This window comes from Eubalaena glacialis, chromosome 5 (assembly GCF_028564815.1).
Source record: "Eubalaena glacialis isolate mEubGla1 chromosome 5, mEubGla1.1.hap2.+ XY, whole genome shotgun sequence".
NCBI lineage: Eukaryota > Metazoa > Chordata > Mammalia > Artiodactyla > Balaenidae > Eubalaena > Eubalaena glacialis.
The window spans coordinates 1,221,808-1,248,696 of record NC_083720.1 but is presented as its reverse complement, the minus strand read 5'-3'; the positions used below and the strand labels follow the sequence as shown (position 1 = coordinate 1,248,696).

At 55.2% G+C, this 26,889-nt stretch overlaps 1 protein-coding gene and 1 non-coding gene across 9 annotated transcripts in view; both read right to left on the bottom strand.

Moving 5' to 3' along the window:
* Positions 1 to 525: 525 nt before the first annotated feature.
* Positions 526 to 26,889, bottom strand: part of NSD2 (nuclear receptor binding SET domain protein 2) — a 77,114-nt gene continuing 50,750 nt past the window's right edge. For 5 of the 8 annotated variants that reach the window (XM_061191814.1, XM_061191816.1, XM_061191817.1 and 2 more), the window contains exons 10-22: positions 18,073 to 18,204; positions 17,795 to 17,918; positions 17,324 to 17,524; positions 16,320 to 16,499; positions 15,782 to 15,938; positions 15,445 to 15,650; positions 14,415 to 14,518; positions 12,802 to 13,071; positions 11,793 to 11,909; positions 6,239 to 6,380; positions 5,844 to 5,950; positions 4,805 to 5,009; positions 526 to 3,958 (exon numbers count right to left, since the gene is read on the bottom strand). In XM_061191814.1, coding sequence (XP_061047797.1) covers positions 3,537 to 3,958; positions 4,805 to 5,009; positions 5,844 to 5,950; positions 6,239 to 6,380; positions 11,793 to 11,909; positions 12,802 to 13,071; positions 14,415 to 14,518; positions 15,445 to 15,650; positions 15,782 to 15,938; positions 16,320 to 16,499; positions 17,324 to 17,524; positions 17,795 to 17,918; positions 18,073 to 18,204 — 2,367 coding nt within the window. In that variant the 3' untranslated portion in view covers positions 526 to 3,536. Of the gene's footprint in view, positions 4,048 to 4,804; positions 5,010 to 5,843; positions 5,951 to 6,238; positions 6,381 to 11,792; positions 11,910 to 12,801; positions 13,072 to 14,414; positions 14,519 to 15,444; positions 15,651 to 15,781; positions 15,939 to 16,319; positions 16,500 to 17,323; positions 17,525 to 17,794; positions 17,919 to 18,072; positions 18,205 to 24,505; positions 25,664 to 26,889 lie in introns of those variants that run through there. The other 3 variants (XM_061191820.1, XM_061191821.1, XM_061191822.1) reach the window with 3 other exon arrangements.
* On the bottom strand, positions 6,487 to 6,613 carry LOC133092820 (small Cajal body-specific RNA 23). The gene has a single exon (XR_009701175.1). It is a non-coding gene; the product is annotated as a small Cajal body-specific RNA 23 (non-coding RNA).

Here is a 26,889-nt window from a genome sequence, read left to right as displayed (position 1 = left end):
CTCTCTGCTCTGGGGCCCCAGCCCCTCTCTGGGGTGGGTGACGTTGGGGTCAGCCCAGGGGTCACTCCTGGATGATGCGGGCGTGGGGAGCACATCAAAGGGGCCTGGGGCTCAACCACCTGTGGGGCTGAGAAGAGTCTGCAGCTTCCTGTCCCTACTCTGTCACCTTTAAGGGGGGGTTTGGGAACCAAATTATAATTAACAGGAAAAAAAGTCTTTTCCCCAAATCAGAACGACACTCACTATCTACGATACTTGTTATACTTCCAAGGCCACGCTGGCCTCTCCCCAGATGTCAGGGGACTGTGCCAGATGCTTCAGAGTGACTGACAGACAACTCAGAGTGACTGGGAACGGGACTTCCCTGGTGCTTCCGCTGCAGGGGGCGTAGGTTCCATCCCTGGTCGGGGAACTAAGATCCCACACGAGGCGCAGCGCGACCAAAAAAAAAAAAGAAAAGGGACTGGGGAAATGGAAGAGAGCCCCAAACTTCAAAATGCAATCCCACATAAAGAAAAAAGCCTTTAAATTTTTTAATACAAAAATACTCATACACAATCTTCCAAACACAACTTCCGAACTTAAATCCTATTATTTCCCCGCAAACAGCAATGCTCAAATCTACATTTCAGTATCTTCCCCCAGAAGTGAATTTCAAGTTTTTTAAGTCTGTCAAAATTGGCGGTAGCACCTGGTACACCCCCCCCAAAGGCGGAGCCTGGCCTCGTTCTGTGCGACGCTGAGACACCAGTAGGCACGTTGAGGTTTCTGTTTAATTTCACATCTCAACAGGGTGCGGTGGACACGACGCCCGCGGACACAGCACTTCACTCATTCATCAAACGCTACACGTCTCGCAGGATCAAGAGTTCAGCAACTGACAGTCGTCTGTGTTACCTTTCATAAAAACAGGCTTATCTTTTCTTATTCCTGGACATACGGCAGTTCTAGAAGATGGCGCCGCACACACTGCAGTTTGTGTGTCTGTCAGGGGAAACACTGGGAAGGCGCCGGGGCGCAGACCTGAGGGTGAGGCAGGGGGTCCCGAGCATCCTCGGAGGACGGGACCCGGGCGGGGGCGCCAGGCGGCCTCCCCGTGGTGCTTGCAGCTTATCACCCGCTTTGGACGTGGGCCTGCGACCCCCACGGAGAGAAGCGTCCCCGTGTCCAGAGGCCCGCGCTGGCGCCGACACAACACACGAGGGGTCCTGGTCAGCTCCCGACGCTGAGGAACCCTGAGGCGCGTGGGCGGTTCTCATCGTGTTTCTTCTGCTTCACGTTAACGACAAAGGACTGAAGCTGATGATGTGCGGGAAAGACCGACTCCCCCAAAGCAAGCTCCCCTCCGACTCGGAGCAAAGGCCTCGGCCCCGTCGGGAGGGCCCTTCCAGCGCCACTGCTCCTCCAATGCCTTGTGCTCAGATCCATAAACTGGTTTTCTAGAGATTCTCAGAGTTAGTGTTATTTGCTCATTAGTTTAACAGTTTTTGGAAAGAGGGCAACCATATCTAAAATAAGTTTTCCAGTATTTCCTTCAGAAAGGTTATAAAAGAATTTGGAAGTAACAGCAAAGTGACTCAAAAATCACACAGCATTTTTACTACCGTCAAATACAAAAATAAGTTAACCTGCCCCCCAAAGTGCACTGCAAAACCAATTCTGATGTTGACTTAGGCACAAGTCCCTTACTGGCAGGAAAGGGCAAGTGACAGCAGCCCCCACCCAGGCCCCTGGCTCTGAAGGGCGGGGCTGCGACCGCAGCCGCTGTGCTGGCACCAGGCCTCGGCGCCCCTCGTGCCCAGCCCCAGAGCGCGCAGGCGCCAGGTTCAGGGCCTGAGGAGCATAAATCTACGTCAATCCAGTATTTTCTTAAAAGACCATTTGAGAGAAACGAGTTCTGAACTGAAATACCCCACGGCCCCTGCGTCTCACCGAGCAGGCGCGTTTCCGGAGAGAACCGAGCCGCCTGCGGAAGCACCAGCTGAGGACACGGCTTGTTTTTCCTTTGGTCCTACGTACGGTCACTTGCCCCAGGGTCACCAGAGAAGGGCCAGCGGGACGGCCTCGGTCAGCCGACTCTCCTAGTCCACGCTCGGGGAGGCCCGGGCGCCTCGCACCTGGAGCAGGTGCTTCCCCGGGGGTCCCGGCCTGGCCGAGACCGCCCCCCTCCCCCCACAGCTCACGTCGCAGAACCACGGAGCAGTAGTGAACTTGGGTCCAAGTGTTGGTATATCCTGCAGTTCTCCGAGGCGAAAACGGTGAGACAGACAAACAGGAGACCTCAGTGGCAGTTTTCAGGAACAGCTGTGTAAACTTTTCTGCAGAGGAGATGTTCTCCTCAGGTTATTTTAAGAAGAAAAGGTCAGAAAAAAGCACCTGCTGCCGAGTGTCCCCTTCCCTCCCATCGCGAGTGGAGACAGGCAGGCACACGGGCTCCTGGCAGGGCGCTCCCAGCGTCGCGGGGTCCACGGGGAACGCCGTGCTCCGCAGAAGCCTCTCCCTGCGTGGGGCTAACGGTCCGTGGAAACCTCCCCGGCGACAGTGTCGGCCGGGCTGTCCCAAGGCCGGGTGCCCACGCCCGGCAGGCCGGCCCGAGTCCCAGGACAAGCGCTCCGCCGAGGGGCCCCGGCCGAGGGCGTCTGCCCAGCGCGGCTCAGGCTTCCCGGGAACGGGCCCACAGCACGCGTGGAGTCACTTGGGGTGACGATGCTCCTGAACTCGCTCTTTCCTCAGCCCGAGAGGGGTGCCTGGACGCACACGTCTCCCGCGAGCTCCACGTCCCGGCGGGGGGGGGGGGGGGGCACCTAGCAGTGCCCTGCTGCGCGACGGTCACCCGAGATGCCGCTGGGCAGAGCGCCGGACAAACCGTTTCCCTAAGTTGCCGCGTCACACAGCTCAGCGGGTCACACACGCATCAGTAAACACGCATTTCAGTCGGTGGTAATTTGTGAAACAAGTTTAGCAAAAATATATTGAGAATAAAAGCCAGAAACTGGTAAAGAAAAGCCAACCTAAAAAATGTACAAACTCTTCCCCCAAGTGATGAGCCCCTCCGGGGAGGCTGCCCCGCGTGAGCCTGTGCTTGAAAGGCCAACGTGGCAGCAGCGCTTGGTTCGCGTCCGCGGAGAGAGAAACTACAGGGGACGTCCCCCAACAACACTACGCTAGTCACCGTCCTGGGGCCGGCTCCTCACTAGGATGGAAAAGAAGCATTTTGAGGAGAAACTTCACATTAGTACAAAAAAGAAATCATACAGCTGTTTCCTAAGAGCAAAATCATCAAAACCATGGTTCCCAGGGCACTCGGGGTCTGAGTCCTTGCCCAGGCCCCACCCTGGTCTCCTCTCCTGAGTGACGGCAACGGGGAAGCAGGCTGGGTGACGTTGTCAAGATTAAAAGAGGTAAGAGTGATCCTCCGAAAAAATACTACTCTATACACCTCAGGGGAGATAAAAACATTTCATATGCCAATTACTTTTCCATCGTAACTTTAACCTAGGAAAGTAGAGCGGGAGGGCACCTTGACGTTCTGAGATTCAAGTGTAGCTGTAATGCTGCGTAGTCAGGCTTGTCTGTCCTGGGGCGTCCGCACCTCGCGGCTGGAACCACGCGGCTCGGACGGTCAGTGCGGCGCAGCGGGCGCTGCTGGGATGGCTCAGTGACGGGAGGCGCCCCCTCCCGAAGAGGCCTGTGCGTGCGTCCCGGGGGCTGCGGGCGGCGTCCTCCGGCCCTCTGCCCGCAGGGCGGGCCGGCCACCCGGGGCCGCCCGATCTCACCCCGCCCCGGCCTGGCGCTATTTGCCCTCTGTGACCCTCCGCCAGCACCTCCTCTTCTTCCTCCTCCCCTTGGACTTGGGCTCCGGGCAGGGCTGCTCGGCCGGCTCTGCCCGCAAGTCGTGCTCGCCGCAGTACGGCCGCCCGTCCTGGGTGGAGCTGAAGGCTGCCCCGTCCTGGTGTTCCTTGCAAAACGAATTGGGGCAAAAGTGGCAAAATGAAGTGGAAGGTTTCCCACACACGTCACAGTGATGCCAAGGACATTCCCACTTCCCTGCAACGAAACAAAGTATCACCAGACAGAAGAGAGGAATGGCAACTTGTAACACTGTAACATTTTCATGGTTGAAAACTAAAACTCAGTCTAGTCAGATGAACACAAACTAAAACAAGACACTGCTTTCCACGCAAGTGTCAAAAGGTAAAGAGAAGCTAAAGCTGGTGCTCAGAGGCCTGGGGGGGCCGAGGGCAGCGAGCAGGCCCCACCTCCGAGCCCAGATGGCCCAGCGGCACCGGGGGCCCTGCCGCCCCGGCTGCTCTCCGGTGACGGGGGTGCAGCCGGGCCGAGTGTTTCGGGGACCCCGATCTTTCTGGGATCTTTCTGGCGTCCCCCTGCAAAGGCTCTTAGTGCGGTCTGGGAGAACCAGCACGCCCGCCGTGAGCCTCTCTGCCGCCTGCCTGCTGGCCCTGCTGCATCGTCTTGTGCCACAAACAGTGTTTCTGTTTCTGTTTTACAGTCAAACACATTTGACCTCTCCTTTTCTAGCTTTTCCGCTTCTGTCTCCGGGTGAGGGCCTCTCGGCTTCCCTCCCGAGGTGACACGGCCGCTCTGTGCACGCCGGAGCCCGTCATCTCTCTGAAGGGCAGAGCCCAGCCCCAGCCCCAGCCCCTCCCCGTCTTCCCAGCCGAGACCCAGGCGTGCGGGCCCCTCACTCCCAAGCAGCTCCTCCCGGCGCCTTCCCCCACCCCCTGCCGGCCCCCAAGGGCTGCGCCCAGTGGTCTGGCCTCGGCTGCCCGGGCTGGGGACCCACCGAAGGGCCGCTTGCCCAGGCCCAGGCAGGGCAGGTGGTAGGCCTTGGTGCAGGACTTGCGGTCGCACAGCACCAGCTGCCCGCCATCACCACAGCGGAAGCACTCGTCCTCAGACGGCTTCTTCCCTTCGCCTTTCGTTCGACGCCTCCTGGTCTTTTTCTTGGTCTTTTTGCCCTTTTCCTCCGAGGAAAGGGATGCCGAGGTCTAGAATGAAGAAATAAATGCAGTTCACTCAAGGGAACTGCGTGCACTGAGGCCAGCTGTCCCGAGGGGTCACCAGGGCCAAGGTCAAGGTCAGGAGCGCCAGGGACCCTTGACGATGGTCTCACAGGAGAAGAGTGGGGGTCTGCAGCCGACAGGGAAAAGGCAGGGGCCCGACGTGTTCCCGTTTACTGCCTGTAGGAAACAACACAGGCCGCCGGCCGCAGCGCCGCTCAGCGGACATGCGGCCCAGGGCAGGCTCTTTCCCCACGCGGCGCGTCTTGTGAGAACAAATGAAAAAAGCCAGGTGAAGCAGCAGGCCTGCTGTGGACATCCCACCTCTGGGCCTGGATGCCTGTGGCCATCCGGAGGCTTCAGGCCCGGGTTTTACCCAGCACAGGGAAGGGGCTAAGTGTGCTGGGTGGAGCCGTGTCCCCCCGCAAAGCCATGTCCTTCCCGGAATCTCAAATGTGACTTTGCTTGGAAGTAGGGTTGCTGCAGATGTAAAGCAGCGGGGGTGAGGTCGCAGTGGAGCAGGTGGGCCCTAACCCTGTATGACCAACCGGTGTCCTTGTGAAAGAGGGAGAGAGACGCGGAAACAGACACGCAGGCAGAACGCCACGTGCCGCCAGGCGCCGGGGGCAGACCCGCCCCAGGGGAGTACAGAGGCGCTGACTTTGGATTCCCAGCTCCAGGCCGTGAAGCCCCAGCACCCTGTGGCCTCTGCAGGGGCAGCCACGGCCCGCGAGCCCAGCAAGGAGCCACGGAGTCTCACGCCTGGCCTCCCCTGCCGTCCTCGCCCCGCCCGGCAGACTCCGCTCCCGCCACCGCGCTCACCTTGGGCCTGTCCCCGAGGAACCCGCTGCAGTTGGAGGCCCCGCACCGACAGACTGTTTTCTCGTTGCCCAGACAGTCGAGGTTATAGTTGAAGGTCAGCTCTGTCCCTGGGTGAGGGAGACAAGCCACACTGAGACACTGCCCTTCTCCCGACCCTGCCAAGAAGCCTGCATCAGGTCTACGAGCCCTGCGCCTGTCAGCGCACCTGTACTGTCCCCGCACGGCTTTCGAGTCCACGCTGCAAGGTGCACATTCCAAACAAAACACAACTTCCAAATCGCCAGGCGCCCGCCCTCCCCGAGCCTGGCGGTCCGGCCACAGGCAGCATCGGACAAGGGCCCCTCCACCGGCCCGCTCGGCTGGGAGCCCCGTGGGGAGCCCCGGGGGCACCGTACCTGCAGGAATGTCACACACGGCAAACAGGCCCACGCGAGTGTCGCCGTTCACCGTCCACTTGAGGGTCTCGCAGTTGGGCTGGCAGCTGTGATTCATGAACCGGGAGTAGTTTCCTTTGGGGCCGGCGTCGATTATACGGTCCTGTAAGGCACAACTCAGGTTTCAAGCAGCATCTACATACGTGGTCAACTCTCAGCCATCACGTTCTCATTCAAAGGGAACTGTCACCGTCGTGCTGGACAACTGGTGTTGTACTGAGACCGTGGTCTCCCAGGTCCACTCGGACGGGACACCCCCAAACCAGTCCTGTTTCTCTTGCTCACGGAGGGCAGGCAGGTCAGCACCACATGGAGGGACCGAGCGCTGGTGAGCGGGGGGCAGTGAGCCGAGCTCCCCGGCGTCAGATGGCAAACGAGGGAGCCGGACACCAACAGCCTGACAGAGGACAAGACTGACCGCTTGCGACACAAACCAGCCAGCAAGTCGAGACAGGCCAGCGGTGGAGGAAGCAAGGAGAACGTCCTGAGGCCATGAGGCCACGCTGGCTGACGCGGGGGGGGGGGGGGGGGGGGGGGCCAACCTCGCGGCAGAAGCAGTCTTGAGATGCACCCGGGCAAAAGCGATGAGGGTCCCGCCCTCGTGCTCCCGGGACTCGACCCCCCGAAAGGCAAGCGCCCGTGTGTACGCGGAGATTTACACCTATTGTGGCAAAACCCAGACGATGCAATCGCCCGCCATCGGGGAGCAGTGACCTCGGCTTCCTCACCCTAAGGGTCTCTCATCGACCGCGCGACCGGAAGGGACAGGAGAAAGATGTACCGGAGGCGGGAGGGCACTTAAAACTAGGCCACAAAGAGCATCACGGTCACGCGGTAACGCCACACGGGGTCTGTGAGTGGGGACAGGACGTGTGTAAACACAGGCACCCCAGGAGCGCAGCATCGAGACGCCTGCCAGGCTCCCCTGCCTTGGACGGGCGGCCCTGGTGGGGGGGGCCTCAGCCACACACTCACACCCAGACGCTAGCTGCTCCTCTGAAGGTGGACGCGCCTCAGAGGTGCTTGCTCTGCAGTGCTCCTGCCTCCCTGAAAGGAACCACCGAACTTGCTCTGAGCAGCTGCATCGGCTCCTTAGTGCCGAGATGCTGGTGCCCAGCTGTCCCTCTACTGATGAAGCTGACGCTGCTGCCCGTTTCCGCTGTCACACCGCTGCGGCCACAGGCTCTCTGCACGGCTGCTTCTCTTTTCAGTTGGCGCTTAGTCCATGCTGATTCTCTGCCTAGGACCTCTCGCTCCAAGAGGTGAATCCACAGTAGACTTTCCCTCACTTGGCTGTCTCCTGTGCCTCCGCGAATTGTGGCTCTGGGGGGGGTTGCTGCTCTGTTATTTGGCGCACACCCTGCAGGATGTATCCTGGTCCCTGGCGGTGCTTTTGACGTTAAAAGGCCTTCCTCCATCTCACTGAATGCGCTGGGGCCCAAGTTCTGCCTTGTCTGAGAACAATTCTTTTTTAATTTGACTTCACCTGACACACCTTTGTGTACAATTTTATTTTCAACTTTCAGGATCTGTTTCTTAGATACAGCGGAGAAATAGGCTTCGCTTTATGAACCAATCTGGAAACCTTTTAATAGATGAGTTAATCCAACTCCCTTTTACAAATATGACTCATATGTTGGGCACAATTCTATCAATCTAGTTTGCTTGTTTATTTGGGTTTTAAGCCTTTCACTATGAAGTAATGGGGTTTTTTAAATATTGATTTTCCTGTTATGTTGGGAACTTTGTTTTATTTTCCCTGCTGGCTGCCCTTTATCGAGGGCATCTCTGCCTGCATACAACGCCCATAACCTCCTGTTGCAGCGGTCTCCCCTGACCCACCTCCATCCTTACAACCCAGTTTTCAGTAGCATTCTTACCTTAATACTTAAAAATGCTGAAAACTACTCCAACGTGGCTTATCAGCTCTGACTCTTGGGCGTCAGCATCAGAGGTGAGTTTACCCCACTCTCCGGCCTCCCCTCTCTGTCGCTGTCGGGAGTCACAGTTTGGCAAAAATTCCCGATACCTGTACTACCGCCAGTCGCTTTGCAGGGGTCGCCTGGAACCCGTCCTTCAGCAGCTTCCCCCAAAGGACCGGTGCCCTTAGCTCCCGTGTCCACACCTGTCACTCTGACATCGACGTCTAAAGAACCAGTTGGCGGGAGAGAAAGTCTCCAGTTCGCTCTTCCCTTGAAAACTTTATCAGTGCTGCTCCTCTGTGCTCAGGCGCGGGATTGAGGAGCCTCGAGACGGCCTCACTTTCTTCCCCTTATAAGTAACTCAATTTTTTGGCCAAGCTAGCCAAAGGGTTCCTTGTTATGTCCAGTAATTTTAGTAAGATATTTATTATGTTGACCATTTTGGATGGCTTGCCCCTGAGATACAGGGTATTCTTTCAATACCTAGACTCCTGTCATGCAGAGAGACCCTCCTTGGCCTGTCCCCTGGCTGCGCTTTCTTCCTAGCCCTCCTTTCTCCCCCCGTGTCCTGTGCGTCCTGTGCGTCCTGTGCGTCCTGTCCGTCCTGCGTCTGCTCAGGAGCTGCTCCAGGCGGTGTACGCTCTGCTTCAGAAGCGCTCTGGCTGCTGCTCGTTTCACCCCTCAGGTCCCTGGGTTCGAAGTTCAGCTCCGCTTGCCGGCTGGCCGGCTCTCACCCCGCGTGCTCTAGAAACGCACGCTGGCTGCTGGGGCGTGGCCTTCCCAGCTCTGTGGCCGCGCTTCCCCATCCACAGGGAGGCGCTGCTGCTCCTTATCGTCAGATTTTCTCGAAACGTGCTGGGGCTCCTGCAGCAGCTGTCGGCTGGATTCTGGGCGTCCTGTCTCTGGGCTCCCCGCTCTGCGCTCACCTGATGGCGCACAGCGCCCCAGGCTCCAGAGCCTCGGGCCCCCTCTCTTTGCCTCACAGAGAGCTGCCTTATTTTGGAAGACGGTCCTTCCGAGGCCTGTCGCCACAGGTCCCCAGGACCCCACCCACCCTTCTTTCTCTGAGACCATTGGATACACATCTACGGGTTCATCCTCTTGTGCGACTGTCGGCAGCAAGGAGGCGAGTCGGGACAGCTCAGGTCTGCTGGGAGCAGGCAGCTCGGGGGCGGGGGGCGGGGGGCGGGGGGCGGGGGTGGCCTAGAGGCGCCGACTCCGCAGCCCCTCAGCCTCCAGTCTCCTGCTCTCAGGCAGGGCCTTCCGTCTGCTCGTGGGTGACGAGTTCCTCAGTTTCACTGAAGATGTACTTTGTGTATCTTTTTGTTGCTGCTTTGGAATTGAGCACCACCATCTTCTACCAAAATCCTGTGTATAGATTTTTTAATTTAATTTTTATAGATTAAGGGGTTTTTTGGCAGCACCTTGTGGGATCTTAGTTCCTCGACCAGGGATCGAACCAGGGCCCTGGGCAGTGAGAGCTGAGTCCTAACCACGGGACTGCCAGGGAACTCCCTACCTTGTGTTTCCTGATTACTATCTTTTCTCCTTTTTTCCTCCCTCCTCCCTCACTTTCTAGTGATTGAGACTTTTCTTTATGCCCTTTTCCACTCTCTCACAAGGTGGAAGTTACACTTTCCACTTCTACTCATTCAGTCATTTCCTGTGTATTCCCGACAAAGCACGAGTTAGTGAAGTCTCCCCTCCATCCACACTAAACACGCAGCTCACACCGGCCTCGTCTCTCTTCTGACGCCCTCTGTGACCGCCACCCCGGCCCCGCTGCCCCGCATTCACCAGCGCTCAGCATCTGTGACCGCCACACCGCACGCGCACAGCCTCTTATCCACCATCCTTCTCGCGCCTCACACGTAACTTCGGAAGCCCCTGAAGAACCTCCTTTACTATCTCCTCTGCCACGTGACGCCGATGGTCAGCTCGCTTGGTCCCTGTCTGGAGGGTGCGAGGTGCGGGGTCAAGGGTTTTTTCCCTGAGGAGTAGAAGTGTCCCTGGTTTCCATCATACTTGAAGGAGGCTGACCATCCAACTGTCGTTCCCTGGAACATGCTCTTTTTTTTCTCTGTTGCCTTTTCTTCTGGCTGCACTGCACGACTTGTAGGATCTCAGTTCCCCGACCAGGGATTGAACCTGGGCCCTCGGCTGTGAAAGTGCCGAGTCCTAACCACTGGACCCCCAAGGAAGTCCCTCTCTGTTGCTTTTCATCTTTGTAGTGTATGGCATCTTACAGGCTTTTTTTTTTTTAAACAACATACCTAGGTATAGATTTATTTTTATCTATCCTGCTCAAAACTTGTTCAGCTTCATCCATGAAATGATCCATGTCACAGAGATTCCATAAAATTCTTTTTCCACCTTGCCTCTCCCGCAGGTCTCCCGTCTTCCTTCTGGAACATCTACTGAACGTCTGTCTTCCATCTCTCGGCCTCATCGCTCTATCTTCCTGTGCCGCGCGTCCAGACGGATTCTCGGACGCTCCTTCTACTGCAGTCACTTCCCTGCTGCGGTCTAACTTTTCTTAACCCATCCACTGGGTTATTTCAATGACTATATGTTAACTTCCAGTTTTAACTGTTGGTTCAAATCTGCCTGATTTATCCCTCAATGTCTTGTTCCTGTGTCTCTAAATCTCCTTTTATGGCTTGAACCATCTGTAACATGTTTATTTAATCCTTTCTTTCAGATTTAATCTTATTCCCTCAGATTCTCACCAAAAGCTAAGCCTTCTATGTGAGGGTCTGCTCACGGAGATCTTGTTCTGTTGCGTTTGTACACGTTTAGGGAGGTATGGCTTATCTTTTACTCTTGCAGGAAATGGATGAGGTATGAATTGTTTCAACGTCTCATGCGTCATGGACTTTATCTTGGCTTCAGCCAGGTGCCCTCGGTGAATTATCATTTCAGGAACTAACTTGTATGTTAAGTGATCAACCTGGCATTTTTCACAACATGTAAGTAGTTCAAATTTAGACGCCTAAACACAGGAAGGCATAGGCCTAGGGTTCCCATTTCTAATCCCCCCACCACCCCCTCACCACCACCCCCCAAAAAGGAGGGGGGATGGCAGAGGGTACGTAAACTTGCCACCTCCTGGGGTTGTGTCTCCTTGGAGCGACCAGAAGGGGCCTGTCAGCTGGGCACCCGGTGTCCCGGACGTGCCCACTCTTCTCCACCCGCACTCGTGACAAATCGTCTTACCCACCTGCTGAGAACGCTGACCCCTGCAGCAGACAAATGTTCACAAACCTGGGCTTCAGACACCTAACAAGCACCCCAGAAGACTCCACTATGTACCTGGAAGGATGTGCAATTCCCCTGATCTTGCTCTTCTCTGACCCTGGGAAAGACTGTTCTGTGTGCCCGTCACGCATCAGAGGGACACGTGACGCTCCAGGAAGCCCCACGCCGAGGCTGGCCCTCAGGCGGTGGCCAGAAGACACTGCGCTTGAGGAGATGAGCACAGGTGCCTGAAACACACCTACGCAGATGACATGACAGCATCGCCTGGCGCGCAGTCCGACGCCCCAGAAAGCCCCGTGCGGACAGACACGGACCCTGAAGGCGCACCGCGTTACCTTGTCTATGGTGAGCATGTAGAAGTGGGTGATGTCGTTCTCGTGTGCGCGCCTGATCCTTGCCATGCACTCCTCCTCGTCGATCAGCTCCCCCACGTACTCATTCACAAACTCTCCCTGGAAACCAGAAGGGTGCGCTGCTGACGGCCAACGGCCCGGCCGAGCCTCAGCACTGGGGCCCGGGGCCCAGAGCCCACGCCAGGAGCAGGCGTCGGGCAGGGGCTCGCCAAGTCCCTGGACATTACGGCCAAGTCGGGCGATTGCGTGTTTCGTGAAGGCTGTCAGTGAAGCCTGTACCTGAGCCTTCTTCTGGAAGCAGCAGCGCTAACCCTTGCTTCCCAGCACTCCTGTGTCTCGGGGGCGCTGTAACCGTCAGCCCCCAGCTCCCACAGAACCCGCCCTCACTGCTCGACCTCCCCAGCAGAGACAGAGCAGGGGTGGAAACACTCCCACAAGCTCTCCTGCAAGAGCCCGGATGAACCAGCAGGCAAGGCAGGTGCAGGCACAGGGCTGCTGGGGTTTTGCTCTTTCAAAGCAGCCTTCTCGACGCTGCTGGGGATCAGCCGAGAACAGCCCTGGGTCTGAGGCTGCCCGCGCTCGCCGCAGCAAGCACGCAGTTCCGCCATTCAGCCTGCAAGCGGAGACAGGCTGTGCGTGGTCCCTGTCACCTCCCAACAACCTGGTCCTGCACCGTCCCAGGACGGCCCCACGGGAGCTGCGTCCACGACGCGCTGCTTGGCGACCCTCCCGGCTGCCCTTCTAAGCAAACCTTTCCCTTCCCAACAGCAGCCGTCATAATTCCGACTGAAGGCACGTTTCAAGGAATTTAAGGGTTTTACTCTGATAGGTATCTTTCATGTAATGTTTTACAATCTTCAATTGTAACAACTCAAAAACCATTTTTGAAATACTGTTCTCACATGAGTGCAAAAGCACCACGAGCAAAGCCAAGTCCGAGGAAGTGGCGAGCGAGCCCTGGGGACACACACACACACACACACACACACACCTTCCTGATGTCCCTCTTGGCCACCAGGCCCCAGCCTTTGCCGTCTGTCTTGATGATCTTGGTCTCGGGGTACTGGCGCTTGGTGAAGCACTGGTTCTGGCAGAACTCCCCCGCGGGGCACACCTGCGGGTGGCACTCAAACATCAGCATGCGGTTCAGACACTCCGAGTCGGAGCCACAGGGGTTCTCGTCGGTGGGCTTGCAGTTGCACTTGGGGATCTCGGAGATGTCCGCCGTGTGGATCTGCACTTTCCCATAAGGCTTGTTCACCTGCAGGCGAGAGCCGGCCACCTCAGCCTACTCACCCACGAGAGCTTCCAGAGTCCCGGCTGCCGTGCCTGCCCCACCCACCCAAGCCTCCTGGTGGCCTTTCAGACTCAGGCCAAGTGGGGACACGGCGGGGAGGCAGGCGGGGGCGGGCCCAGCCCTGCCCTGGGAGCTTCGCAAGGTGGGCTGCAGGGCAGTCCCCCCAACCTCCCATGCTGGCTCATCTTAGCACTGTGTTCTTCGTTCATCCAAGAGCCAGGCCATGGTCACAGGAGAGGGAACCGCGTGGGGCCGCTCAGTGACGCAGGGCACCCAGCCAACGCCACGAGACCTGATCCCCTCGCAGACCCCCTCACCCAGCACACAAAGGCGCCCAAGGGGGCGGGCACACGGCAGCCCCGCCCTCGTCAACTCACAGCCCCTTGTTAAGAAACCAGAGCAAACGACAAAGCAGCAAAGAATTGAAAAGACACTAAAGCAGAAATGAGTAGCTCTAGGGAAACCGTGGTGAGAGACGCCCTCTTCCCCTGCTGAGGGAGAAACTGCAGTGATGCCAGCGCGTTGGGGGAAAATCTGGAATAGGCCTCAGGAATCCCAGTTTCATACTCTCTGACCCAGTAATTGCATTGCTGGGAACTCATCCCAAAGAAAAGACTAAACACACATTAGTACAGGGAATGCTTCCTTCACACAGACATTGACCGCAGTCCAGATTTTAGGAGCAAAGACTGAGCCCTTGAGCTGCCCGAAGGTGGCCAGCACGCGCCGAGAGGCTGCGGGGCCCTGGGCGACAGGGTGCGGGTGCACCGGCTTGCCGCGCGCGGTCGGCTGCGGGGCTCCAGGCCCACGCACTGGGGAACACGGCCCCTGCCCGCCCTCCTGCGCTCCCCACACCCCCCGAGGCGGAAGAGCACTCTGTCAGGGGCTCCGGCCGCGCACTGGCCTGGGGGGGCCACCTCTCATCTGAGCCTGTCTGCGGCACTCGGTGACGGCGTGCGTGGTCCGGGGGGTCGGCCTGTCCCTCTGCCCCTCCCACTCCAGGCAGCCTGGCCAGGACCGTAGTTCTAGCCCCCGCTGACCAGCAGGCTGAGCCTCACCCCAAGGCAAAGCAGAGGCCCCATGGGCAGAAACCCCTGCCCACACCCCGTCCCCCCACGTGGCAAAGGACACGCCGGGTGGCGACGGCATCTTCTCCCCGCCTAGGACACCTCGTGCAGCTGCCCTGGGCACAGACCCTCGCTTGTGGCCAGCCTCCTGGCCGCTGAGCCCAGCCTGGGGAGGAAGAGTCCGCGGGCCTGAGAGCGACTCACCCCCACCCCCTGCCCCAGCCCCGCCAGGATGGTCACCTTGATGTGCTTGTAGGGCGGGGGCCTGCGCGCGCTCTCCTGCGTTTCTCGGGCTTCCCTTTGAAGTTTGATTTCACGGAAACGAGCTTCGGCTTCTTGCAGTGCTAAAAAGTCAACAAAGTGTGAGTGAAAGATTTTAGCAAATAAACACGTCCACCCTTTACGCTCTGTATTTTAACGGTTTAGTCTAAACTTCCATCTCACTGCTAAGTGTTGTCTGCGGTTTCCTTAAGACAGGTGCTCAGGGACGCCCGCTGGCTAGAGAAGCCGGGGGCAGCTCGGTGGGGCCTCTCGGCGAGGGAGCGCAGCGCATCCCGCCTCCGCACCTGCCAGCCGACCCTAAGCCCCCACGCGTCCGCGTCCGGCGACCTCTCTTTTGTAACAATCCTTGAGAAAGCTGATGGGTCAGCTGTGCGGAGGCCCCAGGCGAGCAGAGGGCCTGCGGCCACCTCCCCGGAGGGGGCGAGGGCACAGGCCCCACTTCCCCGCCGTCCTCACTTGCCGCCCGTCCCGTTCCCTCTGGTCGCCTGAACGAGACCTGCGCGCCACGAGACCTGCGCGCCAGTCTTCTCTGTCCCCACCCAGGCTGTGGAGTCGGGGGCAGGGCGTCCTGTCGACCTGCCCACACCTGCCCCTCGGGGCACCTGAGTGTCTGCTCATGGGCAAAGGGAGACCGCAAGCCGGTGCGCAAGGCCCGGACCGCAGGCCAGTTTCCTGCACGCCGCCATCTCACGTAAAGGCAAGCGGTAAGGAATTCCTGGAAATTAGTACGCAGATAATTTCTGAAAAGTAGTTTTAATGCGTGTTAGTGAAAGTCACCACAGATCAATGTTAGAAGTCATTAAACATTACCTCTTACCCTCTGCTTCAACAAACCAGTCTACAGACCTACTTTTTTCAAACGTAAAGTACAGCTAGAATGCTGAGTCCAGCATTTTCTACAGAGGTCAAACATTTGGAAGCAGAAATCAGGACGAGCAAAGGCACCCGAGCACGCTGTTTCCGACCACCTGGGAACCAACCTCCGTACCGTTTTTGAAGACTCTTCCGATCCCTCTGACCCCCTGGTAGCGGCTGCCCCGGTCCCCCTCCATGTACGGGAACACTCGCGCCTGATGCGTCCAGTAATAATCTTTAGACCCAAAGAAAAACACAGGGAATTCTCCAATCTCGTGCTTCATTTTCTGAATATTTGGGGGAACATTTTTGGGATGGCAAACTTCTGCCGGCCACCATCTATTATAAATATTAAAAACAGGATTCACAGACTCTTCAGAGAGAGTGACAGTAATTTCAATGCGTTAAGTTCTGTAAAGTAAAAGAAGACATTTGAACAAGGAAAGAGGGGCAGGCGCCTCCTCCCACACCTGTAGTTCCCCAGCTTCACCCAGATGATGTCCTGGAAGTGCAGCTTCTTCCCGGCCCTGCAGTCGTTGCAGAACCAGCTGCCATCGGGCATCTCGATGTTCAGGCAGTCGGGGTGGAAGGCCGCCGGGCAGGACTCGCAGCACAGCAGGCTTCCCCCTGCACAGAGGGCGCCGTTTAGCCCCACCCGCCCGGCTCAGCCCGACGGCCTTCCCAGTCTACAGCTCTTACCCTCTGACCCTCAGACAGTAGCTTAAAAAAAGAGTCACCTGCATGTAAACACAAAGCACGTTTTGTTTTCACCACTAACGATGTCCCATAAGCCTGTGAAACGGTCACGGTTAACTCAGAGATACCACGTATGCGACTACACGTGCAAGCACGGGGGTGGGGGGCGGCAGGAGGGTGGAGAGCCAGAGCCTGAAAGGCGCTGCAGCCGGCCCCCCACCCTCGGCCCTGGGAGCGCCCGGAGGAGCAGCACTCTGACCGTCCAGACGGCCCCGATGGAATCGCAGGGCTGGACGCGGGGGGGCTCCTCACCTTTGGAGCACACGAAGCACCAGCTCACGTTGACATGGGCGTGATGCCTCTTGCCCTTCCGGGCCGTGAAGTGATTCGTGCAGATGACGCTGTTGGACGCGATCACTGAGCAGCCCGCCGCCAGACACGCGTCCCCGCCATGGTAGGCGACCGGGCATCGGACACACCGCATCATTTTACCTGGAGAAGGAGAGACACCCCAGAGCCCAAGGCACTGAGCAGGGCACTCCAAGGAACCAAGCCTCCACAGGTTTGCAGGGCTGCTGCGGAAATACACCTGAAGCAGTTGATGAAAAAAATAACTAGAGTGGGAGGGTAAGGATATTTATTAGACGTCATGAAAACACATTTCCTTAAGGCGACGGTGCTTCAAAACGATGTCAGAAAACCGTCAGGCATTTAAAACGCTGTTTTCTAAAATGAGGTCAACCAGGGTTTCTCGGCCTGGGCACTGCTGGCCCAGCGGGGACCCGCGGGGCTGTCCTGTGCACGGGACGGTGTTTAGCAGCACCCTGGCCTCTACCCGCTGGGCGCCAGCACATACCCCCGCAGCATCTCCAGACACGGCCGTGTGTCCCCTGGAGGGCCGGCTGAGAACCGCTGGCGTCAGGAAGTAGAGGTAACCCGCCACCCCCAATCCCACAGACCTAACGTGACATAACGTAGACGTGATGGGATTTTAAAATATTTTTCTCGCACGTGAAGGACCATTAAAGCCAGAACAAATAGAATCTATCAAAATGGCTCAAAGGCCTCCCGCTCCTAAAGTCAGGGATCTTTAAGACGACATTTAGGGCAGGACGGAAGGAGAACATCAAGAAAGACCCTAACCCCCCCCCCATCCCCACCCCGTGTGGAGTCAGTGACAGAAGAACCACCAACCATTCCTCCAAATCCACATCAGGGGTGAAGCTCTCTGGTGACAAGCCTGACAGCCCCTGCCTGCCCTCTACGCGCCCGGGACCGTGTCAAACCGGCACAGAGGCTCTCGCTTGCGTCTGTACCTTTCGACGGCCTTGGGTTCGAGGGGTTGGAAGCATGGCAGCTCAGGCAGCTGTGCAGAGGGCAGCGGAAGCCCCGGCTCTCGAACACCGTCAGCGGGAACTTGCGCACGCAGGCCTCGTGGTAGAACTTCCCGCACTGCGACACGACGCAGCGCTTGACGTCGGTCTTGCTCTCCTTACACACGAAACACGAGTGAATCCCTGATGGGGTCGGAGGGGCGGAGAGAGGGGCACAGAACAGGACTTGAGTTGCAGCTCCTCGTGGCTGGAGCACCGGCTCCTCCTCCAACCCCGCCGGGCAAACCAACTGCGGAGGTGCCCCACGGCCGGCCCTGGGGGCTCCCGGGGAGGCTCCGGGTGTCCTCCCGACACGGCACCAGTTCTGAAGAGTCCGGCCAGGGGACGGGAGGTGGACGGTGGCCTCGGCCGAGAGCCGGAGCGCATGGTGGGGCGGGGCGGGGCGGGACGTACCTGAGGTGCACTCGCTGCACGTGAACCTCCCCTCCGGCCTCCGGGAGAGGCCCAGGCAGGCCAGGTGGAAGGCGCCGCAGCAGGGGCCCTCGCACAGCACCAGGCTGCCCGGCTTCTCGCACAGCTGCGGGCGACAGGGGTGTGAGACCAGGTGTGAGAAACCAAACTCCACACGATCCCCCGACCCCCGGGGCTCTGGGGCCCCGGCCGAGGGGAGGGAGGAGGGCCGACGAGGCCGGGCTCCCGAACGGCTGCGTCGGAGGCCGCCCGCCCCTCACCTGACACACGTGCTCCTTCTTGGCGGTCGCTCCTCGCTCAGACCTTTTAGACGAGACGGACACTTCGGTCTGGGTTTCGTCCGCACTCTCGTCTGGGGACTCCGGGGGCTCGTCTCCGGGGCCATCCGAGACCTGGGAGGAAGGAGGCGGACGACAGTTCACAGTGGCCGCCAGCAGCCCCGCCAGCTCCCCTCACACGCGGCACCACCGGTGTCCGTGACGACACACTTGCCGATAAGCTGTGTACAAATTCGGAAACGGGCTCCAACCCGCTTGATTTTTGGTACACAAGGTGCGCAAGGGGCACAAGGCTTAACAGCCTCTCCCCATTCCTTAAAAGTGAAGTAACTTTTATGAAAACCCAATTTGGTCTAGTAGGTGACCTAAGACGGGCTTGGGGACCCAGAATCTTGGCTTTTCTTACCCGATCTGCTAAAGGTTCAACTACCTTAAGGGAAGGGAAACAAGTTAACCCCCAACACGCTTTTGTGTCAAGTGCAGGCCTTGGTGGCGCGATCGTGTCACTCCGGCCATGGTCGGACGGTCGGGACGCGCGTGCTCACCGAGGTCAGGAGCCGGTCTTCCAGACTCATCGCACCCGTAACTGACCGCCCGCCCGTTCGCCTCCCCCCACGGGGCCAGGTGGGGAGGGGGCACAAGCTGCCGCCTGTGCCCATGGCAGTCCGCGCGACAGGCGGAGAGACGGGGACTCGGAGCAAATGCAGTGACTCACGGGCCGTGTTCCGTCCGTCTCGCCTTCATTTACCAGCGATGAGTGAGGCCGGGCTACAGCCTCCCCTCATCACTGTACACAGCTTTTTCCCTCACTTGACCAGCAATAGCAAATCTTTAAATAGAAATCAATAAATCTTTAGTCAGAAAACTTTCTCATATATCAAATTCAGGTTTGTTTTAAAGCCTAAAAACACATTTGGTATTTATCTGATGTTTATCAAATAAATGTTGAAAACTGAATTTTTCAACAGAGCAAACGTGTAAGCTACATTTCCTGTACACCTCAATAATCACAGCAACCAGTAATTATGATCTAGGCTTGCTGCTTGCCAGTGAACACAAAGCTAGAAATTGAATCGGGCCACACTGTTTTTTAAATAAAACCACCAAAAAAACAAAAGAAACCCCAGCAGGCCATTCACCCAATTCTGTAGCCTCACCAGTGAAATTTTCCCAGATGCGCCTCCCTGAAATTACAGGGAGCAGAAGCAAGAGCCCCTGGCAAACAAAGGGGGTTTTGCTGACTTAAAACCTGGTGTTGAAGTGGGCTGACTTCTTCGAGGGATGTGTCGGCTGACTGGCACCGGTGGCAGGGTGACGGGTGTGTGGGCCACCGTGCCAGCCTGGACGCCCGCCTAGGCTTGACAGCGTGAACAGCACTAAAGCACAGGTGTCAGCCCGCTGCCGCGAGGCTGCCCAGTGGAGCCCTCCCCTACGGCTCACCTCCTAACCCTCCACACTGACACCCGAAAGAAGGCAGTCAACTGGAAGAATGCTCTGAGTTCAAACCCCAATTCAACGTGTCCGTCAGATGCAGGGTCACAGATGGGGGCGAGCACCTGAGGCGAGTCTGCAGCAGGTGCTGGGGCAGCCGGGGCACCAGGAAGGGAAGCAGCCCCGCTGGCCCCGGTCCCACTAGGCCGCCTGAGAACCGAGGCCCAAAGAAAGGGCCTTCACGTGGGCTCCAGGGAAGAGCCCGGTGCCCGACCCACCAACCCAGGTTCTTCCCTCAACATGGCTGCAACAAATTTAAAAGCTTAAAAAAAAAAAAAAAAAAGAAAAAGAAAAAAGAAAAAAGAAAAAGAAAAAATGCACGGAGAGAAAGACAGAAAACACAGACCAGTCCTGGGTCAAAGGAAGGAACAGCACCTTTTATTTAAGATTTACAGAAAAAGTGAGCACGTTTCCACTTGGAGATATTTCCTAAATTAACAAAGTCTGGTTTGAGGAAATAAACACTGAATACATATTTTGAATGGAAGTATAAATGTTCACGACACACACGAGGCGCATGTCCTGATGGGTCTAAGATACACACACAGCATCAGACCTTACAACAGCACAGTCCGTGACGGGGGCGGGAGGGTCCAGCTTCCATCCCACCGCACCCCTTCCCCGCGACTCAGCGGACCCCTAGCACACGGCCGGCCGGGGGTCTGAGGGCAGAGCGGGCGGGCACCTGGCTCCGGCTGCAGGCTCCACCTCCACGTGCACCAGGGGCCGGCACTTACTCGGAGATGCGTTTGTGAAAGCGACACATTCACCTGCACGGTCCCAACACAGTCCCAAATCTCAGGCTACGACCTCTACGGTCTATTCCATATCCAACAGGGTGCATTCGGAAAGAGAGAACCGCAGTGACCAAGTGGACGGGCGCGGACTGCCGGGCACTCCCCGCCGCGCCCGAGTCCACCAGAGCCACGCCTGCGGCTGCTCGGCCAGCAGCTTCGCTCCTGACTTTCCAGTTTCCTCCAGTCTGAAAACACTCTACTCTACTCAGTATGCGACAGCACGGAACTGCCCGTTGGCCTCAGAAATACACTCCTCTACGGGCAGAGAATGTGGTCTCCGTGATCATTACAGGGATTTTTCCGGATGATATTAACGAACATAATGTGACCTAGTGAACACATTTAAACCAACTTCGAGAAGCGACTTATGCGAATCCCAGGCAGGTCCCTCCCTGCCGGGGCTGGAGAGCAGTCCCCTACGCCTCGGACAGAGTTACAGTGAGGTTCAAATCTTTTAACAAAACACATCCCTTCACAAGTTGAACACTACATCATTTTTAAAATACAATTACAGACCTTGAACAACAGATATTTCTATAAACCAACATTACTTTTATGTTTAAGTTACGCTTTTGTAAAGGAAGAAATAGATAACTAGAAGTGTGTTCACATAGGATTTTGGATTGACAAATGATACGAATCCTGTGCCCAGGAGATTTAATGAGTTTAAAGTCAAAAGACTAATCTCAAACAGGTCTTCCAAGTTAATATCACAGTGAAATATTAGGGTGGAATTAAAGTAATTTGTAAATTAGTCATTCATCACCTGAAATACTACAATTCAAACAAAAGTTATTGAACTTGTATTAAAGCAACCCCTCTAGATGACACAGCTCGACCGTTCCTAGCTGCCCCTAAAGTCCAGGTCTGAGTCGTGGGAACACACCCTGGCACTATCCTCACACCCACCTTCTAACCAGGCAGCTCCTGTGAGAACCGACAGCCCCAGAAGGTGACAGGGAGAACCACGTGGTGGCCAGGCAGGCCGTGGGGCTGCTGTTCCAGACGCAAGGCCAGCCCTCATCACAGATAAAATGAGTCTCTAAAATGTCCCATCAACCCAACGTTGTCCCAACTGTGTCCCCAGCGGGGGCTGTCCCACAGAGAGTGGGCTAGAGCGGGGAGCTGGGGAGGGGCCTGGCCGGTGGCTGCAGGCGCAGCGCTGAGCAACCCACCCCACCCCCACTGATGGGCCGGGCTGCCCTCCCCCACCTCAGCCGCTTCTGGAAGGTGCAATATGCCCCGAACGGTTAGCACATGCTTCAAAACACATGCCAAAGAATTATATGCAAAATCCCAACACCTACATTCAGGCCAGAAAAAACTGTAAATGTGGATCTACCAGGTAACCATGTAGCTACAAAGGCATCTCACAAGATGAGGCCTGTCTGGTTCCTAAACAGACACTGAGCAGGCGGGAGGGTCCCCTCAGGGTGTCCTCGCTGGTGGAAATGCCCAAAGCGAGTGGCCCCTGACCCCGGCAGTACAAGCAACAAGATGGAGGGACGCAAGGCATGTGTTTGTTACCTGCAAAGGACACCCAACTTTCCATCACTGGCAAGTAAATCAGTACTAATTTCTAATATTCTAGGTAAAACAGCAAAAACAGTACTTAAAAGGATGAAAATCAATTTCACTGACCAAAAATCCTAAAATATACAGGAGTCAGCATATTTCTTTAAAAAAAAAAAAAAATTGAAAGCCAATCATAGATTTGAGAGCATTCTGAGAAACCTTTTCTAATAAGATAGCGATATTTCGGTTCGCTCAGCAAAAGACTATAATTCAGATTCATAATCTAAAAGATAAAACTGAGTCCTCAACAATTACTACTTCTGTTCATAGATTTCTAAAAGCTGAGGTGATGAAGCTATTGATTTTAAAAGCACAAATGCTAGTTTCACACTAAGTCAAGGCAGCTCTCACCCGGTCCACATACAAACGACTATCTGACCAGAACAGCCTGAAACGTGAGTTAATAACTGAAAGGAGCCAGACGCGCTTCAGAAACGAGTTGAGTTAGAGACAACCAAACGGAAAAGGGATCAGGCACACTTGCCAAAGTCACAGTGACCGTATTCTCCAGCTCCCCTTTCAGACAGGAGTCCCTCCTGGGGGGGTGGGGGAGGGTGCCTTCTCGCCCACCTGGGCCCGCACGAGGCCTCGCCCAAGCCAGCCAAGAGCCACTCGCCAAGCAAGCACCGCTCCTTCTACTGGACTCATCAAATGGACGGAGGACGCTCCTTTATTTAAAACACTTACACTGCTACTGAAATGGTGAACAAAACCTCAGCTCTTCATCTGCCACAGCGGGCCCAACGTCCAGGCTTTTGGTGGAGAACCCTAATTTTAAGCCCACACGTGGGCACCTTTTATGTTTTCGGAAGTAGATGCTAATTTACAGTCTGACTTTTCATTAGAACGTTTCTAAGACAGACTCGATAGCTATGAGAGTCGCCCCCAGCCTGGCCACGCTCACACACCCCGGACCTAACCCTGGGCGAGCAGACCAGGGCCCAGGAGACCGAGAGGGGCAGCAAACCTCGCCTTTCCACTGTCCTCTCCTCCAGTGTGTTCAGCTGCTCCCGTCCCCTACCACGGCAACCTCTTGAAATGGCCAACCCCACCCCCCGCCCCCGCCGTTCCACTCCCCGGCCCTGAGTGCTCCACTTGAAACGTTCCTGTGGTTCTGTGTGGACTTCCCACGAAAACCACGGCATCAGGCACAGCTAACACTGGGACGGGGACCTCACAGAGACCACCCTGGGAGCAGGCTAACCCTCCCACACTCACACACGGCAAAGAGCCACACTTTGCCTTACGTTTCTGAAACTTTGCTTCCTTGTGAAACTTTACTTAGGTTTCTTGTCGGTTTTTAGGAATGTCCTCTTTAAAACAGTGAGGTTACTTTCAGTTGGGAGGTATAAATGTGCGAGATACTAAAGAGAGGACTGAGAGGCAACCTCACCTAAGTCCCCCACGGCTGAAGACTCTGGGAAAGGTGCACGAGGAGACAGGAGTCTGTGGGCGGCAGTGGGAGCAGCTCTACCCGACACGGCACGGGCCCGGGGGGGCCGCTCCGTTACCGCGGGCTACCTTCATCTCTGGAACAGCTACCATCTCAGCTTCTGTACACTCAGACAAGTGTCCACCTGTGGCCTCCCGTTTTGTTCCAGAGGCCCTCCTCACAGCCACCTCCCGACCAGGCCCAAGTGTGGCACGTGGAAGGAGCGGTCACGGCAGTGACTCTGTGCATGGTATAGCCAAAGTCACCTCAACAACTGTCAGCTCAAATGACTAAAGACCAGGGTGAATCGGCATTACTTTGACCTTAGGAAAGGAAGCCATTCCGCGATAAATAGCAGCATAGTGGATCTGTGCTCCTGCAGACAAACTACTGCCCGACCCTCAGCTCTTTCAGAACAGGAGCCCCTTCCACTCCCCTCCTTCAGGAAGCTGTGGGCAGGCCCTCTCGGGAACTCTGCCCCCCACCAGCGTTCCTCAGCGAGACCACAACAATGCTGACTACATCTGCCTCTGCCTGCTGGGCACCTTCCCGCCTCCCGTGGGATGAGGTCCCCCCACCCCGCGCTGAGAAACACTGCGTTGCCCCCTCCCCCTCTCCTGCACGCACCCCTATTTACTCAGCTGAGGCTAAGTCTACGCTGCTCCTGTGGACACAACATCGAGTCATCCCCATCAAAAAGGAAGGCGCCCCTTTCTCTGCTGGCTCCTAACGCACCCATCACGTGTCGGTCGCTGGCTGGCTACCAACTCAAAATCCATCATGCCATAATTTCAAACAAGTCTCTTAATCCTTGTCAAAGGCCTTCCAGGCTCGAGTCTTTACTTTGGGTAATGGCTTCTTGAACTAGGGTCATTTTTACACCACCATTTTAAAATTTAGTGGCTGGTGTTTTGAGAATCCTACATCAGTCCTGAGCTCCTCCACGTCCCTTAGGGACAGCGTGACTGAGGCCGTCCTGGAGGCCCCGTGTCCACTGAGTTTGAGCAGAGTCGCGCCCCCAGCCACAGTCCAGTACCCGGAAGCATCAGTCAAGCCCAGCGTGGGCCGCTTCTAGGGTTACTTTACCCCCACGCGCACAGTGCACTCAAGAGGATTGCTTTTCATGCCAAAGCAAAATTTATACTTTTGGATAAAAATGGAATGATGGTGATTTTATTATTTTTATTGTTATAACCATTATTGTCACAATAGCGAACCACTAAGTCCTTGCAAGGCGCCAGGCACCCCAAGTGTTTTACATGCGTTACACTACTTAATGGTTTAGAACACAAGTATTTAGTGAGAAGCTCTCATTAAAGGAAAAACACACCTGAAGAGTCCGCTCGGAATGAACCGAGTGCTACCGGCCTGGTAACGTGAAGAGCCCTCCCGCCTCTATGACCTGAAGGGCACGGAGGCCTTTCCTCACCATGCAAACATGCGGACACCCTGGGGCACACCAGGTGGTCACCCAAGATTGAGACATTTAATATAATGGCTCATGTTCTACAAAAGCAACCAATGAAGAGGTTGGTGTAAATAACCTGATTATAGGACCCCCCCTAGATAAGGGTTATTGAATCAAAAGAGTTAAATGGTTCACAATGATACTGTAAATGACATTTTTTTTCCTACAAATTTACTATAGCTAGTGTCATAGTAAAACTGTTTAGTAAAAAAAGACAGAATCAAAAGTCTTCCTGCCTTTTATGTTGGAAATTAGTTTACTATCTACAGGATTGAATACATTCCATTAGCAATGAGAACAGTCGACGAGGACTCTTTTTAATGTGTGCTGTTTGTTCTTTGTTTTTGAAGGTACAGGTGCTGACATTTTTTTCAATAAAAATTCAGTAAGTTATGAACTAGAGGAGAAAAACGACCTCTAACAGGATGAACCTCTACAGTGTGCTGTCCTTGTCACACGCCCAGGACAGCCCCTGATCGAGGGCATCCTTTCAACTTGAAATCTACATTGACCACTGGAATATGAATGTGTTTCTGTTATGAGATGAATGTGATTGGTTAAATGGCCTTGATTAGGTATCTTACCTTGGTCTTAAAATTTGTTATCTGTTTTCTTCATTGTATGTATTATTAATACCAGTAAAAACAGATTATCACACATCTTCCATAACTGATTGTGAAAGGAATGCCACTGAGTGTGCACGATGACACGCCGCCTGCAGCAGACATCTTGGAAAATTACATCATTTTAAGTGCAGTACAGAGCAGCTGAGTTCAAATCCAACTTGGCTGATGTGGGCTCCCATAAAAGCTGTTACCAGTGAAGGCGAAAAAAATAAGAATTTGCTCTACTAAGGGAATAAGAAATGAAATTACAAAACACTTAAATCACATTAATTACTTCCCAGGCCTTTGTCATGCAAGTGTGTGATTTTAATCTGTCCTCCTCATTAGGGGATGCAGTACTACTATGGAATAACTATTCTAATGTAAGGTTTTATTGATCACATATACCTTGTTTGAGAGGAATTTAGACCACAACATGACCTAAAATGTCTTGAAACACCAACCCTATGAAAATTCCTTATTTTAATCAATGGTATTGAAAGGAGAGAATATAAACATGCAAAGGGCATGTGACTCACCCCGAATAAGGGGCCAGTCTGAGCCCTGCAAACAGCAGCCCCATGGTCGCCCAGTGCCCACCAGAACCGGACCTAGCGGCTTCTAGAATGTTTCTTTATAACACTGCGCTTTGTCTCTCGTGCTAAAAGGCACTTAGCCTGGCAGACGTCGTAAATGTGCACTGTAGTTCAGTAGTGTTAACACAAACAGACAAGCCTTCTTGTTCACCTAAAGCGGTTTTAATAAAAATGAACTCTAATGTGAGATTTATATAAGCCGCACAAAAGTGGCCTGATAGAAAAAGCCTAGTAATTTAAATGTTTTTCATGTAAGGAACAGAATGCACACTATGGAATCTATGTATCACCTTCAAAATGCAAAAAGGCGTATGATTTTAATGTATTTAATATATAATATAAATGTATTTAATAATCTATTTCTGAAGTTCTAAAGAATTAAAAATCAATTAAGCCTAATGATTGTAAAATGCTTCATCTAAGTCTTCCGAAGTTCAGAACAAATGTCTAAGCCAGAAAGATGAAACTCATCCTGGTCAAAACCAATGTCAGACCATCAGGTGTGTCTGACAAACACGTTTTACCCTCTACCCGCCATCCTGGCCCCACGGTGAGCTGCTCTAGACCCACGCCTCTAACCCACACGACTCATGACCAGGAACAACAGACAAGATCTCAGCGGCCTCAGTGTTTCTCTTTTGATGGTATCTGACAACAGTGGAAGTAAAAACTCCACCAAATAAGTGGGCCAAAATATGATGCCAGAAAATCTCATTAAAAAGTGTTTTAAACAAACTGCCTTAAGTGAAAGGGTCTATGGAACTGAAACTTTTAGTATTCCTCTTATTTAGAATTGCAGACCACCTTTTATTTAACTTTTTAGGATACTAATCTG